This window comes from Leptidea sinapis, chromosome Z (assembly GCF_905404315.1).
Source record: "Leptidea sinapis chromosome Z, ilLepSina1.1, whole genome shotgun sequence".
Lineage (NCBI taxonomy): Eukaryota > Metazoa > Arthropoda > Insecta > Lepidoptera > Pieridae > Leptidea > Leptidea sinapis.
In genome coordinates, this window is record NC_066312.1 from 6,994,820 (window position 1) to 7,022,816 (window position 27,997).

Consider the following 27,997-nt stretch of genomic DNA (forward strand, 5'->3'; position numbering starts at 1 on the left):
AAGCCTGAAGCCAGGAAGTGCCAAAAAAAAAGTTGTAGTATAAAAATAATATAATAGATATTATTTAGTAAATAAATTGTATAAGTTGTTAAAAGAAAAATTATTTAGTTTACTGATTCAGAATGCGTAACAAACGCTATATGAACTAAGGTATACTTAAAAATATTTTTTTTTAATATTTGTATTTCAAACCATTCCATGTAGTGTTTGGGGCGTCATTGCACGTATGGAGTTATTAAAATAGCACTCTCAAGAATGATTTAAAGATCTAGCACCTAATACGCTTCTTTAAAAAATGTAGAAAATGTTATTATTTAACGAAAACAATTCATTTTTACCTTTATTTAATTGATTCAGAACATTGCTCTATTAACAAAATGATAGTATGTATTTACACCTGTTGATAATATAGTCTTGTCTAATAATATTAATAAAACATATTATACAGGTTATTTGCAATGGAACGCTTTCCTTTAAAGACTTCAAAAATGGCAACTACATACCAGTCTGTTTATAAAAAGGTAAGTAATCATTAATGATGCATTCTAGATTCATAAAATAAATTTCAAGTCACTTTGTAAAAAGTTCTTCAAATATTATACTAACTATAAGGAAAATATTAAAAAATGGTTGTATATTAACTTTTGATAGAACTCTTAAATAGTTACATCTTATGCCTTGGGTATGGAATCAAAATAATCATCTTTCTTTATCAATCTTTAAGATTATTAATGTACAGTAAGTATATATATGTAAGATATATTATACAAATACAAAATAATTGAAAGATGATTAGACTGAATCTTTAAGGCGAAGAGTAAGCAGAAAACACACAAACATGGTGTTTTTAGACAAGTTTTGTGGTGAAAGTATAGCATTTAGAGCTATGAACACTATTAAATCCTGTTACAAATATCCTTAAGTCTTATTTGTAGGTTGCTAATGCTTGCTGTTGGTTATAGTTAACACTGCCGAGCCTTGTTGAACTACCACTTTTCTTTGAAGTTAAACAAGTTTAGCTTGTACTTTTTTGTGTAGGTTCATTTATTCAGATCAGTAGTGATAACGAGGATTGTAAGCATATAAACTGTTTTCCACGCAAGAATTTTGAAAATATTGGCTTTGTTACATAGATGGCGGGCCGGCAGCCGTGAACTCATATCACTCAAGGTCTCTGGCATTTAGTGTCGCCTTAAATTAAAGATCTTGCTACTTGTCTAACAAAATATATTATTTTTAAGCCTCCTACTTACCAGCATTGATTTTGTGTACATATATGGTAATATAAAGTCATATATTAGGCTGGCTAAAGGCATATGAAGGGTGGTGATGGTTTAATAGTAAGCCTGGTGCATTATCTTTTTAACCAAAGCAAATCGGCACTCTCTGAGCCGTGTGTGGTACAGTGTAGATTGGCGCGATTTTGAACAAGCTTTAAGACCATACAAAATAAACCATTTTATAATCAAAATACGGGCCAGAGCTTGGTGAGGAAATAGGGTGCCATATGGCAGACTCGGTTTTGGTGTATCTGAAAAATCCAGTGCCCTGGGTCGTTAATCTTTGTAGGAATTTGGGCTAAGTACACAAAGGCAGTGACTGTCCCATTTAATAAAGGCAAAGCTTAGAAGCAGGATCGTCGAATTTATCTTGGGATCAGCTTTCTTGGTGTTGTTGGAAGTGTATGCCAGAATAATCAATCAAGTAGAAACTGTGACTAATGACAAGACATGTAATGTGCAAGTGAGATTTCAGAAGGGAATGTGATGTACGGATCAAGTCATTTCCTTGCACAACATCACCTAAAATATCTGAGATTTTTAATAAGTTTTACTTCACTTATATTCTTCTTCAATTATAAATATATTTTCACAATAATTAATTATCAAATTTAATTATACAAATACATATTATACATACTTTTGATAGTTCACCAGACGATAATTGGATGTGCTATTTTGATTTTATTTAGTATACTTATTTAAATTTCTTTCCTATTAACAATTTGATTGTCATTCATCATTATTAGCCTATGAGCTTGCAGTTATGAATATGCTGTTTGGCTGATCAGAGCATGGTGGTTGTTATTGTATTGGTGCATTTTCCAACTTAAAATCCATAAACACAGGTGTTGTAGGTGTAATTTTTATGGCTGCTTTTTTTTTTGTCTAAAACATTAATATTCTTCTCCATGTTTGAGATATTTTTAGTCTGATGTAATATAGTAAAGAAAACATGCACCTAATGTCCTAAACAAAAAAGATTTTAACGAAAAGAACAACTGACTTCAAAAAAACTATTCCAAAACAATAGATATAATATTATGCGCTTAAAAGTTTAAAAATAAATGCCTATTTTTATACAATCTGACTACTTTTTCAGCTTTCAAAAAATATAATATGGAGTCATAAAAATGGAGTCGATGTCGAATCTGCCTCCTTTTTTTAAGTCGGCTACAAAGCGGTATAAGCGATCGACAACCGACTGAATTACTGCCTCGAGGACCACCTCACCGTTAGATAGGTTTTCGTGACTATAAGGCGGAGTGACCAGAGTGTCAAGTGTGAGATTTTTTACCTATTTGATTGCGTACATGTACAAGTTTACTACGATTTGTATGGCGTCTATGATGTTTTCTTCTACTTTCACTAGATGGCGCTCTTTCTTTATCCACCGAAAGCATGGAATTACTGACTACGCAGTCGCTTGTCTTGTTGTTATTTATTTATTTATTTATAATAGACACACCAACAAGCTATTCTAAACTAAACAAAAATAAGAAAAATATAAAACGAACATTATGAACAGAATAGCTTTCTTACAGGTATGTATAGCTCTGTTGTATTATAAAAGATAATGTTAGTACAAAAAACGCAAAGTAATTTAAAGGTTGTTATTAACGGTGCAATAGAGAAAATAATTTAAGATGGTGTCTATCTATATTCACTGACTCGGCAGGACTGTGTACATAATGATAATCACTACTGAAACCAAAAAGATTAATCTAAGCTAGCTACTACATTACTTTTTTGCTTACTGTACCTTTCTTTTTTTGTAATTGCAAGTAAAAACCGAAATTTTTACATCTTTAATCATTATTAATACGTCTAAATAGACAATGACAGCTGTGAAAACGTCGAAATTTTCGCGAGTGTAGGACGTAGCTTGTCACGCAAACTCAACTAATATTCCTGGCCTGTTTTTATCGGTTGACTAACAGCAAAGGACTATCTGGACGTATAAATTATCTAAGTTTAAGAATTATATCTATTGATTACATTTAAAAGAATCACGATTTATTAGTAGCGCACCGTAAATATTAACTTTTGCACGCAAAGTACGTATAATTTAGAATAAGATAGTAAAGCTACTTTTTACAAAACAATCTTAACACCATTAATGGGTATTGTTACGTGGAGGTTACTAGCCCTTTTTATCGCATTCAACATAGCAAGTCGGCAGCGACGCTAAGCAGTCTGTGGTCGTCTGTTATCGATTTTCGTATTAGAGTTAAGCGCTAGACATCGGCTCAATAACGTTCGCGCTAGTCTCGCTCGGTCGCGATTACGGATTAGCTGATACGCAATAGTTGTTATTATTATAGATTTATTGTATTTTATCGACTTTTATAGTGTTGTATCGTCTCGCGTAATGAGTAAGTACGTTAGAGTGTTTCGAATAATGTTGTTTAAATATTTAATTCTAAACCAAAAGTCATAACAATATCCAATATAGTGAGTAGTATAATCTAGATATTTTTCAATATGAATATTGTTTATGAATATCACTTAGGTATGTATTACAATTTCTAAGTTCCGAAAGTCCATTATTTTTTTAAACAATCATTTTATATTATTTCATTTTGATTTGATTTCTAATACCTACCTAATTGAAGTACACAAAAATTGTTCGGCATGTTGCCTTGCTCTAAAATTAATAATAAGAGAATAAAAACAAAAAATATAGAGAAAAAATAACAGCCTCCTTAAGTCGGCCTTCAAGAGAAATCCGTCCTTCGCGATCAAAACAGATTAAAAATACAAACACGCAAATTTGAAGACTTAACAATATACCCCTTCGGGAAAATATAAATAATAAAAATAAAGGGAATCAGAAACTTGTGTTGGGGGGCTTGTCAAAAGATTTTAATCTAATATATAAAATTCTCGTGTCCCAAGTGTTTGTTTCCAAACTCCTACGAAACGGCTGAACCGATGTGTATGAAATTTTGCGTGCATATCGGTTAGGTCTGAGAATCGGCAAACATCAATTTTTCATACCATATCATGTTAAGGGTGACCCACCCCTAAATATATATTTTTTAATTTTTTGTCAATTTTTTTTATTTTTATTTTATTATGATTCAGCATTGAAAAATACATACTTCAAATTTTCACCCTTCTACGATCTACATATATTTTTGTATCACGATTTTTATGTTATTCTGTTCTATCCATAAAACCGCTATAGGATGGCAAGATGGTATATAATATATGTATATTTGGTAGTCTGAGAATCGGTTGCATCTCTTTTTTATACCCCAAAATTTTAATTAATGTTTTTTTTATTACTTTATATGGCAATACAACGTTTGCTGGGTCAGCTAGTAATGATATAAAAGTACCTACCCATAAACATCAAATGCTGATATAATATAAATTGCGTATTGTTCCCGATTGAGGATAGCGATTCATTGCAAAATCTATCAGTGAGTCAACGAATTAAGTTGTTATCGTTCAATGCCGATCATCATAGATGTGCATGATAATCTATTATGCCGGTTGTACACTTGCCCGTGAGTCGAAAATTCGATTTATGAGTGCTACTCACGTGTGAACTATTCGCGAAATATATAGCTATAGATTCGCAACATCTGATTTTCTACAAATTTGATAAAGCGCGAAATTGTCGCCCAATAAAAATCGACACTAAGCTCCGTCTTCCGGAAGGTGTAATACTTAATCCCAAGATGGTAATATCCAATGACTGATATTCGCCAGGCTTCGTCATGCTCGCTTAAATGTCACTGCTTGTGGCGACGACATGGGACGGGTCGTCCCCTTCCCTAAAATATGGTTGAGTCTTTTTCGTCACATTCTTAAAAGTAATTATAGATATATATTTTTTATAAAATTCTCACAGAATACCTTTATTTATTTACGGTGTGTGGATGGTGCTGTTACTGTAACATTTGCTTTGTATTCATTTACATTTACTTTTTTTAACTTACTCGTGTAAGGCATTGGCTATTTGACGTTTGAGTATGTTTGTTGCATCACTTTACATATTATATTGTAATTGAAATGATTTCTAAAACGATGTAAATGTAAATCTTGATTTAAAAGAGTGGCAATGAGTTTCTTGCTACGTCTTCTCATTAGCTCGACCCTCTACATATTAGCAGTAGATTAAATAAGAAAAAATATTATTTTTACATTCATAAGTGTCATTTCCGTGACCTACATGAATAAAGTGATTTTGATTTGATTTGATTTGATGAAGTGTCTTTTGCCACTGCCTTCGTAATTGTGTATTAAATAGACAGAATACACTTTATGGGTTACGTATTTGAACGCCCCGAAGCGCGAACTTGTTTCCGTGTAACCATTGATACACGCAATTCTCGGATTTCGCGCCGCGAATGTAGAGCGGGCTTTATTATATGCTGACAAAGATAGCTAGCGACCTTAATAGTATAACGACACGACAGGATAGCCGGTCTGAATAATGTTTTCTTTCAATTACTGTGTTCAGGGTTTTCTCATCTCTACAAAACATGTTTCTATAATACCTTTAAATTAGATGCCCAAACGTTATAAGCCTCGTTATATTTTTACTGACTGACAATATCTTTTAATCAAAGTATATATCCATCGATATATGAAATGTCAATCCCCTTTTTTCTGCCCTTAGAGGTGTTATATCCTAACTAAATTATGCAGAGATATAGATCAAATACGGGGACAATGAACTTTGAGAAATTTTGAAGAATTTTTATTTGAGAAGCTTTTTTTTTCACTTATAAAGAATACCTATGCTTATTTTTTTTTATTAATTTGTTTTTAAATATTCAATTACATATTATGTTAAAAGACAACAGGTAAAAGTTGTCATAATAATATATACTTACTTTCCAAAAAAAAAAGAGTTTGAGCTTGCTAAAAGAAATGCAAGTTATAAGAAATGAGAATTACTTCCCGAGTAAATTAGAATGGAAACTGTTGATAGAAAAGCTTATTTTCTTTGTGAAATATTTTTTGATTAGCTGGAGAGATAGAGTTCATATAATTTTTTTTTTTTTGGTTGTCAGTCTAATATTGGGTACGTTTACAGAAAACACATTGTTTTTTGTTAAATATTTATTTATATTTTTAATAGCGCAAATAACAAATGACAATCCTTATTTACTTGCATTATAAATTGTTATTATAAATAAATTAATTATATTCAGTTCTTATTCCCACATACCTAATTTTTTATTTGAAGCAATATTCATAGCTCACTACAATAATTTCATAATTTAAAACCTAAAACTAAGATATTTTTTTGAGATTTTTTTATTAAAAGATTGTTTTGTATCAATTTATCAAATACTTTTGTAGAAAAACATTATTTTTAATAAGATATATTTAATAAGAAAAAATTAAAAAAGTAGTATGTGCGTGTAATATCTACTCGCGATTGAAGTAAAATTTAATATATTATTCGTTAAATTATACTCATTAAATGAAATAATTGAAAATGAGAAATTGAAGGTTAGATTATTATTTATCACATATCAAGAGTATGGGCTCGAATGTTTTATCTGTCCTAATAATGGACGAAGAAATCAAAAACCGGATGGTACAGAAACGTGACCCCATCTTGCCGTAACGGACTTCCGTTCCATTGTCGTCCATTTACCTCGTAGTCGCGCCTAAAGAAGTTTAACTTCAAAACAAGACCCCAAATTTCCAAATCTATACACTATGGAAATTTTAAACTAATATTTCAACTAAAAAGTATTAAAATATAAATACAAATACAGCCCCTGTTCAAATTTTTTGGTAGTTAAACTCTGAGATGGGATTGTGGGTAGATAGGGCTTGGTCAAAGGCGTTGATGCTTATTATGTGTTACCAGACAAAATAATAAATTATTTGATACATCCCTTCACCCTATAACTCCCTCTGTTCTGTTTTTAAAAACAAACGAGCGTATAGAAATGATCAAGTTCTCACTTTGCCGGCACTCCCGGAGCGCAACCCGTTGTTTTTTCTTCTTCGTAGAGAGTGGAATGAGCTTCCTTGTGCGGTGTTTCCGGGACGATACGACATGGGTACCTTCAAAAAAGCGCGTACACCTTCCTTAAAGGCCGGCAACGCTCCTGTGATTCCTCTGGTGTTGCAAGAGATTGTGGGCGGCGGTGATCACTTAACAACAGGTGACCCGTATGTTGGTTTGTCCTCCTATTCCATAAAAAAAAAGAGTTTTGCTTGGCTGATGTATGTCAATAATTGTTTACATTGAACAGGGCACTGGTTCAAGTAATGGTTACAGCGGTCAGGGCGGCGACGATGACATGGTGAGCATCAAGGCGGGGCCGCATCGCGCGGCTGACTCATCTTCCGCCTCCACACCCACCAGCCACGGCACATTCCAGCTTTACGAGCACGGCACCAGATACAGCGACGCCAGCGCTCATTGTGAGTTTTTTTTTTTTAATTTAGCCACACTTATTACACAAATTATCTTGCCCCATACTAGGCTTAGCCTGTACTATGGGTACAAGAGAACGATATATTTAATATAATATACTAACTTAAACATAAATAATACATATAAATATCCATGACTCGGAAACAAACATCCATATTCATCATATAAATGTTTGCACCTACCGGGATTTGAACCCGAGACCTCTAGCTCAGTAGGCAGGTTCACTTACCACTGGGATATATGAGTCGTCAAAACCTTCAAAAAAGTTCAAAACCATCGATATATTATAACAACCCTAAACACAATGCTATACAAAATGTACACTTAAATAATATGGTTGGGAATTGTTCCTGATTAAACGATTACTACCGATCAAAATCGGAGAGTTTCTATTATTTCCTTCGGAATGTAAACACTTACTGACGACCCACGACGAGAGTCGCGGACGATTTTGTTTTACGCTTTGATACGTATTATTAGAATGTTCGGTCTAATTGAATAACTTGTACCGAGATTCAATTAATGAAACTCTGTATGTCACAGCCCACAGAGCTATATCGCAGTATATTTTACAGATTGTAATGTGTTATGGTAGCATGACAGTTTTGATTTTTCCAAGGATCCAAGAATCCAATGGCAGTGGTAGCGATGATTCGCTATAATTATACTAATATATTGTGTAGAAGGGGTTGATAATTTAAAAGCACTTAATAAAATAGAAATATCTGTATTTACAGTTTCCACTAATAATAACTGATACTTAGAATTCACCATAAGTAATGCCTACTCGAATTTAGCGCTCTGGCTTATATAGGGCACGACCGTCTACCGTGATGATGCTACCAAATGTTAGTTAGCACTGCTGTAGTGCCAACTAACTTACGCGAATCAAGTTAACTAAAGATCTGAATAATATTTTAATATTCTATTATAGTTACTTCTAATTATAGTGATAATTATTAGTTATTTATGCAACTGTTCTGTAATAAGGGGTATTAAAACACGAATGTAGTATCACATGAGTGTTTTAATACCTAATTATCAACTGTTGCATACAAGACTTCATCTACACCTATAATATGAATCCACTATAAAATATTCTGAAACAGCTTACTGCCAACATTCAAAAGCCAGTCCTAGCAACCATTACACCATCCGAACGAGTGTTGTAATGTTGTACTGAGTTTCATTACAACACTCGTTTGGATGACGTAATGGTCATTAGGACATTGGGTGTTTTGATGTTGGCAATAAGCTAACTGTATTAGAATCTTTAATAGAGGACTTACACCAAGGGTGTAGATAAATAAAATCACATTACTAACACAGTAAGTAGATAAATAAATGTAATTATTAATAGGGATATCTTATGAGTTATGACCGTTCATGACACTACCAAAGTGCTTGTTAACCTTTTGTTAACACATCAACTAATCAATTTTATATTGCTGAAAATTGTCAACTTAAAGCATAGAGTATTTTAAAACCCGGCAATGAACCTCTTGATCCCTGTTTCTGAGGATGTCCATGGGAGGCTGCCTCACTATTTCCTATCAAGTGTGCCTCTAGCCCGTTTGCCACCTCATATGTGTATAAAAAAGCACAAACCTTCTCCGCAAAAAAAACACATGCTAAGTTTAGTGATCGGTTTAACGAATGAAACGATAACATAATATACCATTTTTTATATAATATATTTGAAATAGATTATGTGAAATCCTGCACATCGAAGTGTATTAGGTATGCATGAAAACATAATTTATACTCGATAACATTATATGCGTAGTTATAAATGTTATCACAAATTTTCACAGTTCTAATTGTTTTTACTCAAACAATTTTTTGTTTTATTGCAAGTATTATATTATATGAAAGATAACCCTTCATAACCCATAATATCTCTATATCAAAGAGCAGAGTAGGTGAACAGACCATGATAATATAAAAAGAAGGCAAATTTGTAAATATACTGTAGTAAGTAAAAGTAAATAAATCTTATATAAAATGGGTGTTAAAGAAAGCTGAATCGGGTGTTGCACACGTTTTTGAAAACCACATCTTTTTTTGTTCATTCATTGTGAGTGTTTTTGTATATTGTTTACTACAGTTTGATTAGCACATGCTGTACAATTCACAAACTAAAAGATTTTCACCTATTTGATACCTGCATGTTTGCCGTATGATTTCCTTCCAGAACTGAAAAAAAGGAGGATGACGAGAATGGATCCACATAATTAAAAAATTAAGGAAGCGTCGTACAATTACAACTTTATATTACTTATAAACTTAAGTTTATACGATGTTTATACAAACATTATTGAGGCGCTAAGATATGGGAGTCAAAAGAAATAAATTATTATAAAATAAACCATCTTGCACTAACGGAACGTTTTGCCGATATTTTTTGCGGATATTTTTTGCATAAAATAATGTTTATTGATAATTCTTTGCTGTAAAAATAATCAAGGATCTAACACGGTAATAGTTCTCAATGATACTAACTATATGGGAAAAGTTGATGTAACGAGGATGATTGAACACAAATCATAAAGTTGGAACTTTATTTTATATCATTACTTTGCGTACATACATTAATTTGCATACATACATTAACTGCAACTTTTTACATAGATTTAGTATAACATATAAGTGTAACTATGAAAATACCAGAAACTGGCAATGTGGGAGCGTACTATGTCAATGAAGACGGACGGCAGTGGCAGGTCTGTATCTAATACGACTATCAAATAAAGAAATGATACCAACTAACTATGACTAACATAACATGGAACTAAATTTAGAGGCGACAAAAATTGAATAGCCAACCGGCGGCAAATCTGTAAATCCGCCACTGCTCTTCGCACATGTGATTGACTGCGACGACCTAAGTCAGGTTGTCTTCTCCTCGGCATCGTTAATTGTAATTAATCAAAGTGAGAAAAGTTCTCACGCACTTAGCAGTAGAGTGTCACTATCACAAAAGATCAACAAAAAAAGCACATGACTTGAAATGCCACTATCGTAAAGGATAACCGAAGTAAAGAAAGTTCTTGTGCACGTAGGAGTAATCATAACTCACAAAGATAGAAGGATAAGTAACTACTACTCTTTGTATAAGGTATCGATCGTCATTATTGGTTGACTGTCAAATGTCAAATATATTAGGTTAGGTTCAGAAATTTAATTTGTGACAAAACTTAAGATCTATCAATCTGATAGATAGTTAACAACTGTAGTTAATCTACTAAATTAAGTTTATCTTATACCTCCTGAGAAAGTTAGAAATATATAAAGATTTTAATTAGTTATTCATAACTATTCTTTCAAATTGATTTCTAAACGACGGGGGACACATCAAAGGAAAAACAAAATTGTTGTTTTTATTTAATTCCGAGCATTTAAATATTTATTCACCTTTTAAACCTTCTCTGGACTTCCACAAATAATTCAAGATCAAAATTAGCAAAATCGAGTTTTAGCGAGACTAACGAATATCAATTCATTTTTATATATATTATTCATTCCTTTTGCCAAAAAACACATCACATTCATTCTATGCTCTTTCTTTCATACTATGCTCTTTTTACTGGTTACAAGTCTGAAATGAACAAAATAACATATAAAAAAAATAAAATTTTCAACATCCATATTTTTTTTTATAGAATAGGAGGACAAACGAGCGTACGGGTTTGTCGTAGACGACAGAAAAGAAGACTTTTTCTTTTTCCGAGATTTCTTATGAGTGCAAGACTCGTACAATGAATATGAAAGTGTTGTTATTTATAACGGATTTCCGCAACGCATGTCTGGGTTAAAAATAAAATATATATATTATACTGGTATTTATTTTGATGAGAATGATCTTATAATTTCGATACACTTACGGCCGTTTCCAATATACTATCTACAGATAGAAAAAAATTACTACCTTCTACTGTTTTTTTTTATGGTATAGGAGGGCAAACGAGCTCACCTGTTGTTAAGTGATCACCGCCGCCCACAATCTCTTGCAACACCAGAGGAATCACAGGAGCGTTGCCGACCTTTAAGGAAGGTGTACGCGTTTTTTTTTAATTAAGTTCAAAATAACTCTCATTTAAATTTTTCATTGAATATGGCGACAAAATATAATTGCACTTGACCAGTTTTACCAATGCCTATGGTTATCTACATAATCAGCGAATAAAATTATCGAGTGTAAATGATTAGATATAATAAGTGTATTAGTGAATTTAGTAAGGGTTTTGATATTATTGGGACACATTGAATTTATACGTTAAAAATGTTGCAAGAGTGTGACGTAGATACGGGAGAGGAACAACCCCTTGTAGGCGATGTTGGTAAAATATATAATTAATAAATCTATTTTAAATAGGTGTATTTTTTCCAACGCAGAATTGTCTTACATTTATCAGCTTACTGCTGTAGCATGTGATATGTACCTATAACTGATAGACTATAATATCATATTAAAATACTGTCACTTGTCCAAGGCATCCTTCTTTGAAATGTAAATAAAAATGTGTATCAGTAATAAAAACAAATAAATCCTCTTAATAAGCTATGTGAGTCTTCGGTTATTTATATTTCTAGATGATTTAAATACAATGTTCTGTCTCTCTGTTATTTATTATGTCAATTTAATTTAAACTAGATATTGCGACCGACGCTGTTCTATCAATAGAAAAGAATATGATGTAATTATTCGGGAATAAAGCAGTCAAAAATCTATTTTTGAATTATTTTTTAATATTATGTAGTTATAAAATGATAAGGATTGATATCCTAATTTGTGTAAACAGCTTTTACATTTTATAATTGCCAATTTTGTAAAGTATTAAAATGGATTTCGTATTTTATCCTTAACAGATAGGCATATGCCATCGCTGACTTTTCGATAGTCCTATATAAGATACACAGTTCAACCATACATTATTTTATTATTATAGTTATATCTCAAAGGGTTTAGACAACGTATTTATTTATATCTCCCTCCCAGACGGATTACTTTTTTTCAACAAATATCGTTAATGTATACAAAACCTTAACAAAGTATATACTAAAACCTTCCTCGAGAACCTAACACGCTATCCATTGGCGAAGCCAACATGAAAATCGGTGCAGTATTTTTGACGCGGCGGAGGTCTTTATTTTTATGTAGTGATTATACGTACAATGGTTACACGACACTTCTAGATAGCTGTTATTATAATAAGATGACAATTGACAGCGCACATGACAAGTAGTTGAATGATGACACTTGACAGATATATCGATATTCGTTCGTATATGTAGGTTCGTTTGCAATTTTTACTTTCGTGTTTCGATCTTTCGGCTTTCCTTCTATTAATTTTGTTTTATTATTTTATTTCTTCAAGATACATATTACACTCTACATATTCATGTTTAAGTTAAGAATTAAGAAGGACTATTGTTAAATATAAATACTAAATTATAATATTTTTTCGTAGTGTATTGTATTAAAAAACAACAATGAAGTGAATTGCTACTTTTAATGACTTAAACCTATGTTAAAATTTATGTTACGTTAACATAATTTTCAGGGGACGCCGTTATGTTTTCCGGAATGCAAGGTGAGTGTGGATTCTTTCATTTTCTACCACTATTTCGATCCAACAACAAATTTATTTATTTACATTCAACGTTCATTAAATTTATTGCGATTTTTTTTTGTCTCTTAGATTTAACAACATTTGTCACTTAGATAGCAATATAGAAACAAATTTGATATAAAAGAAGTGGCTTCTAATGTCATTTTCACAATTACTTTTTTGTTAGCTTGAAATCACGTGATTTCGTCATAACAATCTTGGAGAAATATTTTGCTTGAATGATACAACATAGCTTCATAGTTTTAATACTTTCGTTGTGCTATTACTATTGTTCCAGCTTGATCACAATATATAGTTATACTAATCTTAATTAAGCTTTTACATGTTAATGTCACAGCTCCATAACTTGATCCACATTGTATATCCAATAAAAGATGTCAAATTTTAGTAACATGTGAATCACATTTATGCAGTTTCTAGGCTGAATGTTTCTAAATACCAGCTATTTCTGAGGCCTATTGTTATAAAACACTGGCTACATTCTACTTTGGGGAAAGTGGAGCACAATATCTTAGATATTATTAGCAATGTCTAAACCAGTGCACTTTCTGTTCTACTAGTACAATCTTATATGACAAGCCTGAGCAGTGGTTTCTCAGGCTTGTGATGTAATATAATATAATATGTTCACATGCAATACCACATATATATACACTCAATGTATTCAACAATAGCACATACTGCTTGCTGTACATCATGTAAAATTTGTAACAATTTAATAAAAATGTAAGCTGTTAAATTTTTTTATTGTTCTGTTTCTTTAATTAATATACTATCCAGATCCTCCTTTTCTTGTGTCCTTGTACTTAACAATAAATATGCCAAACTGATGACAAAAATTTTCTGATGATATGTTTTTTAAGATGTTAATAAATTTGAAGTGACATGGGCACAGGTTTAGAAGCTAAGATGCATCCACAGCACTTGCCACAATAAACTGAATGTTTAAACATTAAAGCAAAATTGAAAGTGCATTGGTAAAAATAGCTATTATATGATAACAACAAAAATAATGTTTTAGGGAATAAAAGTTGAGAGTTCATTGCTGAAATAAATAAAATGTTATATAAATGATATATTAAATAAATGTCTATGTTGCTACAAAACAGCAATTCATAGTAATACTGAAGTAAGGTTGTAGGGATTTACTATAACAGGTTTGACTTATTAGTTTATGTATCATAAATTATTCACTAGTTACTAATAAGAGATTTGTAATTTTTTGTTTAGGTGAAGGTGATGACATTCCCGGTATTGGGCAGTATGATGACTTTCACACAATTGATTGGCAGCGTGATATAGCCCGTGATCGTATGAGGCATAGATATATAGTGAAAAAGAGGCAAGACTCCATATGGGATCTCATAAAGGTGAGGAAAGAACTAGTGATTTTAATTATAAATAATCATTTAAGTCTAATCCTAGCAAACATCACTTATTTGAACAAATTAAAGACATTCAGTAACCTAACCAGATATAATTGAATTTAAAATATTATTTCGTAGCCACTGTATTCAATGGTTAGGCCAATACATTTGCTCTTTTCAGTTTTAGCATTACTGGTTGGTAGTAGTGTTTGGGTTTGAAAATCTGGGTGTGCAAATAGTTAATCTTTATATTTTCTATTAAACCACTATTTCTACAGGAGTAGTTGTGATTTCAAGATTGGAGTGGATCTTATTACTTCTAGTATATCAAGGATATTCTATGATCACTTTCAAATTGTTTTTTATTTTAGAGCTGTAAACAAGTAGTTTTTTTTTCTAGCTATGGGACATTTCCCAGAAGTCTACAATAATATGAGGATCAAGTCATTTAGGTATTTTACACAAATGGTTTTCAAGAAGGATATCTTCACAAAGTTTCACCGTTGGCTGGATTTGGAGATGGGTGGCCTTTAGTCGGATGTAGTTGCATGTGGGTTGGGCTAACAAGTCATGATGTCATTTAAAGATTAACGGTAGGGCTGCCATTATTTGTCAGTCCGTTCACATCAATCACATGACCACTTTTGTGTTCATAACTGAATTTCGACATGAATATTTTTCTGGAATTATGTCTAGTTGTTTTAGACAAGCCTTGCAAAAGCATCTCAAATACTCATCTTCATACCAAATTATAACTGCAGAGTTTTTTTTTATTTACTTACAGGGTGCTCATGATGCTTGGTCAGGGTGGGTCTGTGTACTGTTGGTGGGTGTTTGCACAGGAGTGGTGGCAGGTGTTATCGACATAGGAGCTTCATGGATGACAGATCTAAAATTTGGCATTTGTCCGCAAGCCTTCTGGTTCAATCGAGAGCAATGTTGCTGGTCCAATGATGAAGTCACTGTTGATCATGACAATTGTTCGCAGGTAATTTTTTTATTTTGCTACATCATAATTGCTCAATTTTCATATTGTAATATTTCAAAATGTGATTTGTTCAACAGTGGTTAACCTGGCCACAAGTGTTTGGCGAATCTAGAGATGGTGCAGGGGCCTATATTGTTAGTTACCTATTTTACATAGTGTGGGCGCTGATATTTGCAGCTTTGTCGGCGTCTCTTGTGCGTATGTTTGCCCCATATGCCTGTGGATCTGGTAAGTTGCTCATGTTCAATGTTTGGTCAGTACAAAATCTTCTTTCCACATTAAAAGTCAGCCATGACATTATTATAATATCAAGTTAGTAAAGTAAAATTAAATATTAATTTTCTGGTTTAAACCGGAATTGTATAGCATTGATTAGTAAAGCATCCAGTAACCGCATTTATTAAAAAACATTTTGGCAGTTTCCATCCTACTCAGATGAATTTCAACACTTATTGGCAGTCGCAATAGCGACACACACAAAATTTTTGGTAGTAATGTAAAGTTGAATGAACTCTACACTTTTCACGTTCATTATTGTCGTCATATCAACTTTCATCATCAATATTATTTTCAGGTATACCCGAAATCAAGACAATATTGAGTGGGTTCATCATCAGGGGGTATTTAGGAAAATGGACTTTGATAATCAAAGTTGTAGGTCTAATATTGTCCGTATCATCAGGACTTTCTCTTGGCAAGGAAGGACCAATGGTGCATATTGCTAGTTGTTTAGGTATGTTATATTTTTTACTTAGTACCACCTATTATTATTATGCTGAGAATTGACAATATGTATATTATATAACGGTTACATTTATTAATTAATATAGCTGTAGCTTATAATAATCTCTTCAAGTAGACACCATTACGACCTGTATAGGCGAGTGGTTAGCGATCCTACCTACTAAGCTAGAGGTTCCGGGTTCTTATCCCGGTAGGTGCAAGCATTTATGTGATGAATATGGATGTTTGTTTCCGAGTCATGGATGTTTAAATGTATTTATGTATGCTTATATGAATTTATGTATGTTTAAGTAAGTATATTGTATTAAATATATCGTTGTCTTGCAACCCATAACACAGGCTATATATGCTTAACTTGGGGCAAGATAATTTGTGTAAAAAGTGTGTCAGTATTATTATTATTATTATTACTTCAACATGTACAATGAAATTTCTTTTAGATAATACAATTTGTTTTTTAGGAAATATTCTTTCATATCTTTTTCCAAAATACGGTCGAAACGAAGCGAAGAAACGAGAAATACTATCAGCGGCGGCCGCAGCTGGTGTATCAGTAGCTTTCGGAGCGCCCATAGGTGGTGTTCTGTTCAGTCTCGAAGAAGTAAGTTTGTCACGGCTTTCTGTATTGGAACTACAGAGTAAACAAGCCAGTAGCCATTAAGAGTATGTGGCCTTTTAGGTTATCTAATTAAGTATTGAACAGCGGGAAATAATATGCACTAAATTTGATAATAACCCAAAAATCACCATTGTGTCTTTATTAATTACTGCTGCAAAGTTGGGATGTTTTCAAGGTATACTATATTATGTGGGTAGTTAGGATGATCCTTATGAAAAGTTTTAAAGATCTAAAACGTAGCATTATTGTGCATCTTAAGTGGATGATGACGGTTTTGATAATGTGTATTTTAATATATTAGTTTTAGTGAGAAAACTCATTATTGCAAGTTTTCATATTATGAATTAATAAGAATAAGAAAAAAAAATTCCATGCAACACACATAACATTACAAATCTCAATAATAAATATATTAAATATGATTTGTGCCAAAAGAAAAGACCAATCAGTTTGTACTGTAAACCAGTTCTGGCTAAAGTGCTGATTTTCAGCATCTGCCTGGGTAACTGTTGGTGTTAAAACAAATAATTGTTTTAATGTTTGCCCGTCTGTAATTTGAGTATATATAATATAATTTTACAATAATGTTGTAAATTCGATATAACAATACACAATTTAGTTATTTATATTAAAAGTATAGTAAAGTGTATCTGTGTAATCTGTTATAATCTAATTAATTTCCAGGTATCATATTACTTTCCACTGAAGACACTGTGGCGGTCATTTTTTTGCGCGCTCATTGCCGCTTTTATACTGCGATCTATAAATCCGTTTGGAAACGAGCATCTTGTGCTGTTCTATGTAGAGTATAACAAGCCTTGGAAGTTTTTTGAGCTGATACCTTTCATCGCTCTCGGAATTATTGGTGTATGTATTTCTTTAAAGTAACCGTATAATGTGTATTTGCTACAGAGTGTTTAGAATGAGCTTGGCTTTACTCAATAAATATTAGTAGTCTTCATACTGACAACACATGGGATAATTTAAAAATATATGCTACTTCTTTTAAAGTAGCATAATTGTATGCTCTCTGTGAGTATATTGTTACATATTGCATACCCCATGGTAGGTTTTTAATTTTGCAAAAGAAAGAAGTATTTAGTGTTTCACATATTTAACCTGTTTAAGTTTATCCAGTTTTTATGATGTGTCCTTTTTGTTTATCAGATAGATATCACCATATTGTCAATAAAAACCTACTAACGAATGTATCTATTTAAAAAAAGATCATTCTGTGATGGCATAATATTGTAAAGAGAGATGCTAATATATTTTTTTAACTGTTGTTAATTTTAAATGTTTCTATTTGATCATTAGGCAGCTTATTCTATATATTAATGTTATATTTACAATGATTTGCAGGGATGTATTGCAACTATATTCATAAAAGCAAACATTTACTGGTGCCGATATCGCAAGTACTCCAAGCTCGGCCAGTACCCTGTCACTGAAGTGTTGGTCGTGACATTGATAACAGCTATCATAGCTTACCCCAATCCATATACAAGAATGAATACGAGCCAACTCATATACTTGCTGTTCAATCAGTGTGGAATATCCAATAATGATCCACTGTGGTGAGTTTTTTCTCCATTATGTACTTGTTTTTCGCAGAATAAGTGGTTAGAACAATATAATAACTTTGGCTATTATCGCTAATTGTTATTCAAGTCATTACTTTATTATTTACTTAATTCCATGTATGTATGTGTGTATGTGTGGCGTTTCACACATTCAGATATTAAAATAATATTATATTATCCGTTTGCTGCATGTGGTGGCATATTGACATTGTGCGTCTAATAAATGTCAAAGATAGAGTTTGCCGTTTACGAAGTATCGGATCCGTGACAATTGTAGCACCTCTGCCATGTACGCATTGTTCGAGAAGACAGAGATAAACTAGACTAGGAATGAGATCCATATATGGTCGGGCCTAAGCCTCAAATTAGAATTCGAGGCAAACTTTCCAATATGTTATTCGCTAAGAGAAGAGTTTTTCAACAACACTACTTGTAAACCAAATGGGTTTTATGAATATTGTCAGTTTTCTTGAGGGTAAATTCCGCTGAGATTTGTCATATTTTGAGACTGACAGACAGTCTGAGGGTGTCTCGTGTAAAATCGAAACACGTGTCTGATTCGAAGACAAAGCTTAGCGGGATTTACACTCAAGAAAACTCACTATAGTTATGGATTTCCGCAAAATAACGCCTAATTCATTAAATTTTCAAATGGGTTTGCATAATGGTCAACGCGCATACTTGAGTGTTTTGGGGGTTTACAGAACATGGTTCATTCTACCCCTATCCGCGACCCATGCAAGATTGATCTCTGTTCAGTGTCTCCTTTTATAATACTGAAAAGTAAAATATATTTCTTTGTGTCTAGTGATTACCCCCGGAACTATACCGACGTGAATTCTATTGAAAAGGCGGCGGCGGGTGATGGTGTGTACACCGCAATGTGGCTGCTAACACTGGCACTGATCCTCAAGCTGGTCATGACCGTGTTCACCTTCGGCATCAAGGTGCCTTGTGGTCTGTTCATACCTAGCTTAGCGCTTGGTGCCATCCCCGGACGCATTGTTGGCATTGGTAAGTGAATTTTATTCTGTAAAATTTAAACTATACATCTTCTAATAAATATCCTATTCTATCATGCTGTATATCTCACTCTGACAACACCACTACAATCAATCATTTCTGGGTGCTTAGAGTTCTTCAATCATGGGGTGGCCACCAAGTTTACATATGATATTGTTAAAGATTGCAAGTAATGCCAAATTATCACTTAACATTTTTTTTATGAATATAAGGGACGAGATGAGCAGGAAGTTCAGCTGATGGTTATTGGTACACCCTACCCATTACAATGCAGTGTGTGCCGCTCAGAATTTTTGGGGTTTTTTAAGACTCATGTCATTTCATTACAACTGCTTGAGACACCTTGAGACACCTTGAGACATAAGATGTTAAGTCTCATTTGCCCAGTAATTTCACTAGCTACGGCCCCCTTCAGACCGAAACACAGTAATGCTTACACATTACTGTTTCACGGCAGAAATAGGCGCCGTGAACATATAGTTGTTTCCCGCCAGTGCAGTGGCAACTACTATAAATTTAGTTTAGAACATACTCTATAAATTTATGGCTTTGCTTTTTTGTATGTGTGTATTTAAATTAATTTATTTTTATTTATTTATTACACTTTTTTGACACCACATTAACAAAATATAACTCAACTACTAACATACATAATTACATGATATGGTGCAAATGGCGGCCTTATCACTATATAGTGATCTCTTCCAGGCAACCATTTGTAATACAATAAAAGAGAAAGACAGTACATTAAAAGGGTAAGAAAAGTGTCAAAAATATAGACACACATAATATATACTATACTAAAATATAGATAAGTTTATAAGAAAGTAAAATAAGTAAAAAGTAGGAACAATAATTAACATTTCAGAATTGTATAATTATAGATTCTATCAAATAGAGGACAGATAATGTTTTTTTAGTTGATTTTTAAAATTATGTGATTGTAAATGTAATTATTTAATTTTTCCAGAGTAGAACCATGTTTGACCTGCATAGTGCATATTATGGCCTAAATATACAAGATAAAAATTATATTATTATTTTTAGTGTGATAACTTTGTAACTTACAATGTTCTGTGTTAAACAGGTGTTGAGCAGCTTGCATACAGATACCCGAAGAGCTGGCTGTTCTCTGGTGAATGTTCAGCGGGTGATGATTGTATAACTCCTGGGCTATATGCGATGGTTGGAGCGGCTGCCGTATTAGGCGGAGTTACTAGGATGACTGGTAGATATATTTTCTATTTCCTTGAACATTTTTATTTTCTTAAACTTGAAAAAAGTTTCAATTCTTTCGTTATTAAGATAAATAAAGGTTTGTTAAAATAAATTATGACACATACTATCCTTTACTTTTTTTTAATTTCTTTAATAAGCAGGATATTCAGGTGATAGGAATTAATACGCCCTGCCCGTTACAATGCAGTGCCGCTCAGGATTCCTGAAACACCCTAACATTCGCTAGTCACCTTGAGACATAAGGTGTTGAGTCTCATTTGCGCAGTAATTTCACTAGCTTCCTTCAGACTTAAACACTGTATCGCTTCCACATTGCTGCTTCACGGCAGAAGAAGCCGCCGTTGTGGCACCCATAATCAGTGAGAGGCTCTTTTGCACAGGATTAGCCAGCATCCCACCTGGTGATATTAATGAAATAAATATTGTTTAACAGTGTCCCTGGTTGTGATAATGTTTGAGTTGACGGGGGGTGTGCGGTACATAGTGCCGCTGATGGCGGCCGCTATGGCCTCCAAGTGGGTGGGAGACGCGCTCGGCAGACAAGGCATCTACGACGCACACATCGCTCTTAACGGATACCCGTTCCTCGACAGCAAGGACGAGTTCCAACACACGTCGCTAGCCGCTGACGTCATGCAACCCAAGTAAGTCACGTTCTATTCTGTGTCTACTGTGGCTACTGTGGAAGGTCTACCACAATTTGCCAATGTCGACCACCAAGATTTAGATTATTTTTTTTCTATTTTTAATGGTAGTCCATTTCAGCCGGAAGACTTCCACTTGCTGGACAAAGGTCTCCACGACGATCGGTCCTGCGCTGCCCTCATCCAACGTATTCCGGCGATCTTGACCAGATCATCGGTGTATCTTGTGGGTCGACATTATAACCCATAGACTGAATTCCTCGTTATTAGGAACACAGATTTCATAAATCCTCAGTAGCCAATAGCAACTGTTCATGATATCTTCTGATAATTACCTGACCAATTAGCATTCATTACACCGCAGCCGCGCTAACCTCAGTTGTTTGACTGTATTGTTCGCTTTGCGAATATTTTAAAGGTCGACTGTGTTATTATTATAATATATAGAATAGCTACAAGAACATATAAGCTATATTACTTATGATTACATTATATGAAAAATAATCAACAGAGACATCAATTGTAGCCGATGGTTTTCGGGTTTTTTTTTATCATTAGATATGAATGACGTTCTATATAATATATAGACAAATCACGTGTAGAAATAAAGCCAAAATATGGATCATGCCACAAATTACACCGTCATAAGCTTGGATTGCTATATCTATACATTGCCGCATTTATCCCAGTTGTTTAAAAATGTTCTTGGACCAATAAATCAGCAATATAAAACATTTAGTCAGTTCAGTTTCGAATCGGACTGTGGCAATCGACACATGACTATAAGACGAAAAGTGTGCTTACACTGTCTTTAAGCACACGTTTGCCGTTCCGTTATCAGACTGCGAATAATATGTCCTTATATGTGTTTAAATCGTCATTGTTGTTGAATTTTTGTATCAACCGACGGTAATAACTTTAGGCATTATTTGGCTTACTGCAAAGGCCGTAAAAACTATAAATATTTTACGATTTTATTAGAGAAAAGGGTAAATGTGTTTAATATATATTATTAGAGTTTATTCTAAAGAAAATTATTTATAGGTAAAACAATTCAGGTCATAGTAAAGTTCATACACAATTCATGAAAATCAACTTTAAGTGGAAACCTATTTGCAATGCAATGGAAATATAATGCCCTACTATGCTAACGCAATATTGCCTTTTATATTGTATATATTATTCTGTTTAGTTACTATTTTGTATGGAGTGTCCTTTTATTAATAATACAATATCATTTACTAATCTGGATTTGTAATTTTTGCATTGCGTTTTATTTATTTTAAATTTATTTACTATTGATACTTTGATGTATTTCCAAAACGAGCGGGAAGTTCGTCTGATGGTTATTGATACGCCCCGCCCATTACAATGCAGTGTCGTTCAGGATTCTTGAAAAATGAAAAATTCTGAGTGGCACTACAGTTGCGCTCTTCTCTCTTGAGATATAAGATGTTAAGTCTCCTTTGCCCAGTAATTTAAAAAAAAGTTTGAATATAATAAAAGTATTGTGAGTCTTATAGTTTAAAGAGCATAGCAAATTTTTCCGTCACTTGTTAATAAGTAACTTTTGATAAGTAACTTTTCTGCCGCGAATTTGGGTTGGCTGACTGGCTGAGCTAAACTTTAATATCCCCTTAATATAAAGCATCTTATGTGGAAATTTATGTAATATTGATTATTTAGCGAACAGATAATTAAATATCTTTTATTATATATTTCAGACGTAATGAGACTTTGTCCGTGATAACACAAGACTCCATGACTGTGGATGATGTTGAAACACTCCTCAAGGAGACGGAACACAACGGATATCCTGTAGTCGTGTCCAAGGAATCCCAGTATCTGGTCGGCTTCGTACTGAGGAGGGATCTCAATCTTGCTATAGGTATGAATTTGATAAATTATTGAAGTGAAAACGTTTTTAACCGCTTTGGACACTTTCTGGTAGGGGAAAACCTTATGGGTTCGCGTCACCGATAAACAAATATTAAAAAGAAAATATACATTTAGACACTTTTTGGATGGGTGAAATCTCGTGAGCTTTTGCGTCACTGAAATACTTACAGCAGTATATCTGTAGCTATACAGCTGTATATCTTATGAGTGAAATTGAATGGGTTTAGTAGAAATTTCAATGTATATAGATAGTGCATTTTTGTACATAGTGTAATTGTTAGATTTTAATATTATTAGAAATAAGTTTAAAAAACTAAATCAAAAATTTCAAATTTGAATACTAAAACTTCACTTTATTTTTTCCCTTTGAACAATAACGCACTATTGTACGATAAACTGAATCAGAGTTTTAACTAATTGAAAACTTTAGCGATCCTTAGCAAAGAGCCTCACGTGATAGGGAGTGGTGAGCCGTGAGACAGAAACCTATGGACATCCTTTGTGCCGGCCTTTAAGGTGGGAGTATCCTCTAAGCTTAAGGTTCCTAAAAGCCTTAATGATTATCCTAAGTCTTAACTATTGTGTTATAATTAAGACTTAAGTGGCTGTACCTGGCAAAAATATTACAGTGAAAATTGGTGATATTCACTTGCCGGTATCATTCAGAGCATCATATCACAGTTCACTACTACTTAGGATTTTGTGAAGCATTTTGATGTGATTAATAAATAAACCTATAATATTATGAGATGTCAAATCGATATCAGTGGTCAAATCAAAAAGATGGACCACTTTGATAGGAAGATGATATAACAAAAGGAGCTGTGGTCGAGAATGGACCATGGGATAGATTAGTATTTAAAAAAAAAAACATTGTAGAAGTGATGAATATTAGTGGTTCCTATGAGGGTTTAGTTTGTTCATTAATAAAATACAGGATGCCTATACTGATATTTATATACAATTTCAGCAAACGCGCGCCGCACAATGGATGGCATCTGTGGCCAGTCAATAGTGATATTCGCGGGGCCCACACAGTCGTTGCCCCCGGGGCCCCCGCCGCTGCCACTGACCAGGATACTGGACCTGGCCCCCATTACGGTCACCGATCAGACACCCATGGAGACTGTGGTTGACATGTTCAGGAAACTGGGCCTCAGGCAGACGCTCGTAACTCATAATGGGTAAAATTCACAATTTTATTATTAAAATTCTTGGAAGAGTACATACCGAAGTTGAAGTAAGAGGTGAACAAACGATTTTATGAGTCAATCGATGTTTAGTGGTCATCGCCACCAACATTTCTGCAATGCTAGAGCAAACACAAGAGTGCTGTCGGCTTTTAGGAAGGTTCACTTCCTTTTTTTGAAGGTAAACATGTTGTATTGTCCTGGAAACACTGCGCAAGGAAGATCATTTCTCATTTTTGTTGGACTCTTGTCAACAGCACTAACCCTCTCCACATGGATGCTATAATGTCTTGGAAATATATTATAGAAATAGCTACTTATAGCTCCTATAAGAAACATTTATGCAATGAATAAGGATGTTATTTTTATGACAGTAAGGGACGAGACGAGCAGGACGTTCAGCTGATGGTAATTGATACGCCCTGCCCATTACAATGCAGTGCTGCTCAGGATTCATGAGACACCAAAAAATTCTAAGCGGCACTTCAATTGCGCTCGTTACCTTGAGACATAAAATGTTAACTCTCATTTGCCCAGTAATTTTTTTATGTTTTTAATTATTATTATTTTAATTGTTTTTATTCGTTTCAAGACTTGAAGATGTTTATACATGTTTATGTATGCTTGAGTATGTGTATATCGTATTAAATGCACCCATAATTATAGGATATACGTAGTTCATGACCATCATCATCATCAGCCGTAAGATGTCTACTGCCGGACAAAGGCCTCCCCCAAATATTTCCACGACGAAAGGTGACGAAAGGAAAAGCTGTCCTTATCCAACGTATTCCGACGATCTTGACCAGATCGTCAGTCCATCTTGTGGGATGCCTTCCAACACTGCGTCTTCCGGTACGTGGTCGCACTTCGAGGACTTTACTGCCCCAACGGCCATCTGCTCGTCGAAAATATGTGCCCACTGCCACTTCAGTTTCGCAATCAATATTTGCCTAGTTCGTAGCAAGATAATTCCAGTACTATTATTATAAATACTAATAAATAATCAATGTTTTTTCCTAGGCGACTTCTGGGCGTAATCACCAAGAAAGATGTGCTTCGTCATGTGAAACAAATGGACAATGAAGATCCAAGCTCTGTGTTGTTTAACTAACGTCCACTTGTTCTAGTATTATTCATATTGTTTGTTTTACTTCGCCTGTTGTTTATCGGGGAAATCTATTAATTAGTTATTTATTGTCGAGTTGCATTGCAATCAATCAATGTATCTTTTATTGATAATGTTTAATATTGGACGTTAAACAACTTGCATTATTACAGACAACTTTGTCTTGGAGGATTAATAATATTGATACTATTTTTGTATTTTTTTAATATTGTCTGAAACGTCAGCCCTTTATATAAAAAGGGGTGATTTTGTGAAATCGTACATGAAATCAGTAATAATAACATAACAGTCCTCACAAATACACCATACCAATGTGTCTCCAATCAAAACATATTTCTTGTATTAATTATGGATATATATGTAACAATATACGGGATATTTTCTTGTTATAAATAATGTCTAGAAAACAATTGTATTCATTGTATTGTCACCTAAAGCACCAAGTTGGCCAATTATAGTCTTGTCAATATATTTATTCGCAAAATGTGTTAGCTGTGCATATACTTTTGTATATATTGATGTATAGGTATAAGAATAATAATAATATGTAAATGTTGTAAAGAAGCGACGTAAATTGCGATGGCATGATTCTGTTATCAAGATGGGTTTTGTTGGCACCACAATCAATTTATGTATTTATATTAGATCATTTATTCTTCTAGATAGACTGTGACAGCTATGAAAACGTCAAAAAAGAAATTGAGATTGACTGTTAACCTCTATTTTGAGCAAAGCACGCAATTTTACACAAAGTGACATACAAATCGCGAGTGTAAGACGTAGCTTGTCACGCACACTAAAGTAATAAACGTGGCCTGTTATGATCGGTTGTCTAGCAGCAAGAGGCTCTATCGAGACATATAAACTATCTAAGGTATTTATGTTGTCTTGCACCCACAGTACAGGCTATGCTTAGTGTAATGTCCCACATTTGGTCACGAGTGAAACAACTATTTTTCACTATGTAGCACCCGGGGATGTTCGCTCGCAACCTATAGCCGATAAGAACTCCCGCTGTACTGTACATTCCTTATATAACACTGAAAGTTACTCGGTTCTGATGACAGTGACATTGGCTGTCAACACATACTCAGTTCAGACTAGATGTCAATACACTACACTTAGTTTTTGGTCATGTCAATTTGTCTAGAAGTACGTCAGTTCTTAAGCCCTTTCCACACACATCAGTGACGGCACATGACCATGACAGCAGTTTATTTCCGTGACGTATTTACATACATCAGTATCAACGCTTATGTGCAGTGATATTAAATAGGATTGAAGACTTTCATGTATGAACAGATATTATTCTGTAATGATTGCTTAAATGTTAAGAAAAAATGGGTTATAAAAAGGCGATAGTAGTAAAATATAGAATTGGTGAATAAATAAATAATGCTATTTTCGTTAAAATAACTATATATATACTCTTTATCAATTCGATCAATTTTCTATCAATGTCTCGAAATATATGCTTAACTTTCATTGATGATAATTTAACACCATAAGTTACCCCAACCAGATTAAATAGCTTTTAGCCCCAAACTCCTGCCAAACGACACTAGCCCTAAAATATATATATATTTTTCGTTTACAAGTGCCTGAATACATTAATTATATAACAAGTTGATGTCCAATACTATAGGGAACATTATTTCTAATGTATATGTCGCAGTAAAAATATGTTATACAAGGAAGAACTTTATTTATAATAATCAGAATTCCTTACAATGAATTATTTAATGGATTTACTTGATAAAGGCGTTTTATTGTTTTCTATGTGGGAATAACATGGAATGTATTTTATATTGTTTGATCTGATTGTTTTAATTATAACATCACACAATGATTAATTTATGTATGACATAAGAGTTAATTATGTGTCGTTTTTTGGTAGAATTTAATAATTAATTACACAAAACGGCAAACTCATAATTACAATCAAAACAAGATATTATAATTTTTATTTTAAATTTTTATTCTGACCTTACAATTGAAGATTATAAGACGAAAGCAGTGCTAAGTATTATATAATAGGTTTCAAATAAATATATTTAAAATATCATAAACACCAAAAGACGACACTGTACAGTTATTACTGATTAGTATATGCCCGAAAGTGAATTTAATGTTATTGTAAGAATAATGTGTTATTTTTTATTTATATAGTTGCAATGATAGTTATTCCCCGCTACGTTTTAGATCTATTTCATACTTTAGTGTGTAGCTTTTAAAAATAGT

General features: G+C 33.3%; 1 protein-coding gene across 2 annotated transcripts; it reads left to right on the plus strand.

The window, feature by feature from the left end:
- On the plus strand, nucleotides 1–27,995 carry LOC126978282 (H(+)/Cl(-) exchange transporter 5). Of its 2 annotated transcripts, XM_050827029.1 has the most exons (17): nucleotides 1–150; nucleotides 449–521; nucleotides 7,514–7,685; nucleotides 13,263–13,292; nucleotides 14,562–14,701; nucleotides 15,483–15,686; nucleotides 15,764–15,914; nucleotides 16,261–16,419; nucleotides 16,892–17,031; nucleotides 17,734–17,916; nucleotides 18,412–18,626; nucleotides 19,441–19,646; nucleotides 20,743–20,883; nucleotides 21,328–21,538; nucleotides 23,263–23,426; nucleotides 24,408–24,621; nucleotides 25,651–27,995. In XM_050827029.1, exons 2-17 carry the CDS (start codon nucleotides 459–461, stop codon nucleotides 25,739–25,741), a joined length of 2,484 nt encoding a protein of 827 aa, XP_050682986.1. In that variant the 5' UTR covers nucleotides 1–150; nucleotides 449–458; the 3' UTR covers nucleotides 25,742–27,995. The 2 variants fall into 2 exon arrangements, with proteins under 2 accessions (XP_050682986.1, XP_050682987.1); XM_050827030.1 differs by lacking the exons at nucleotides 1–150; nucleotides 449–521 and adding an exon at nucleotides 3,524–3,655.
- The last annotated feature ends 2 nt before the right edge of the window (nucleotides 27,996–27,997 follow it).

Excerpts from the sequence above, each read along its gene's own strand:
- LOC126978282 (XM_050827029.1), top strand. The coding sequence starts at position 459 with ATGGAACGCTTTCCTTTAAAGACTTCAAAAATGGCAACTACATACCAG. Across the intron at positions 14,702-15,482 it reads CCATATGGGATCTCATAAAG|GGTGCTCATGATGCTTGGTC; the intron begins GTGAGGAAAGAA and ends ATTTACTTACAG. Across the intron at positions 17,917-18,411 it reads TCGCTCTCGGAATTATTGGT|GGATGTATTGCAACTATATT; the intron begins GTATGTATTTCT and ends AATGATTTGCAG.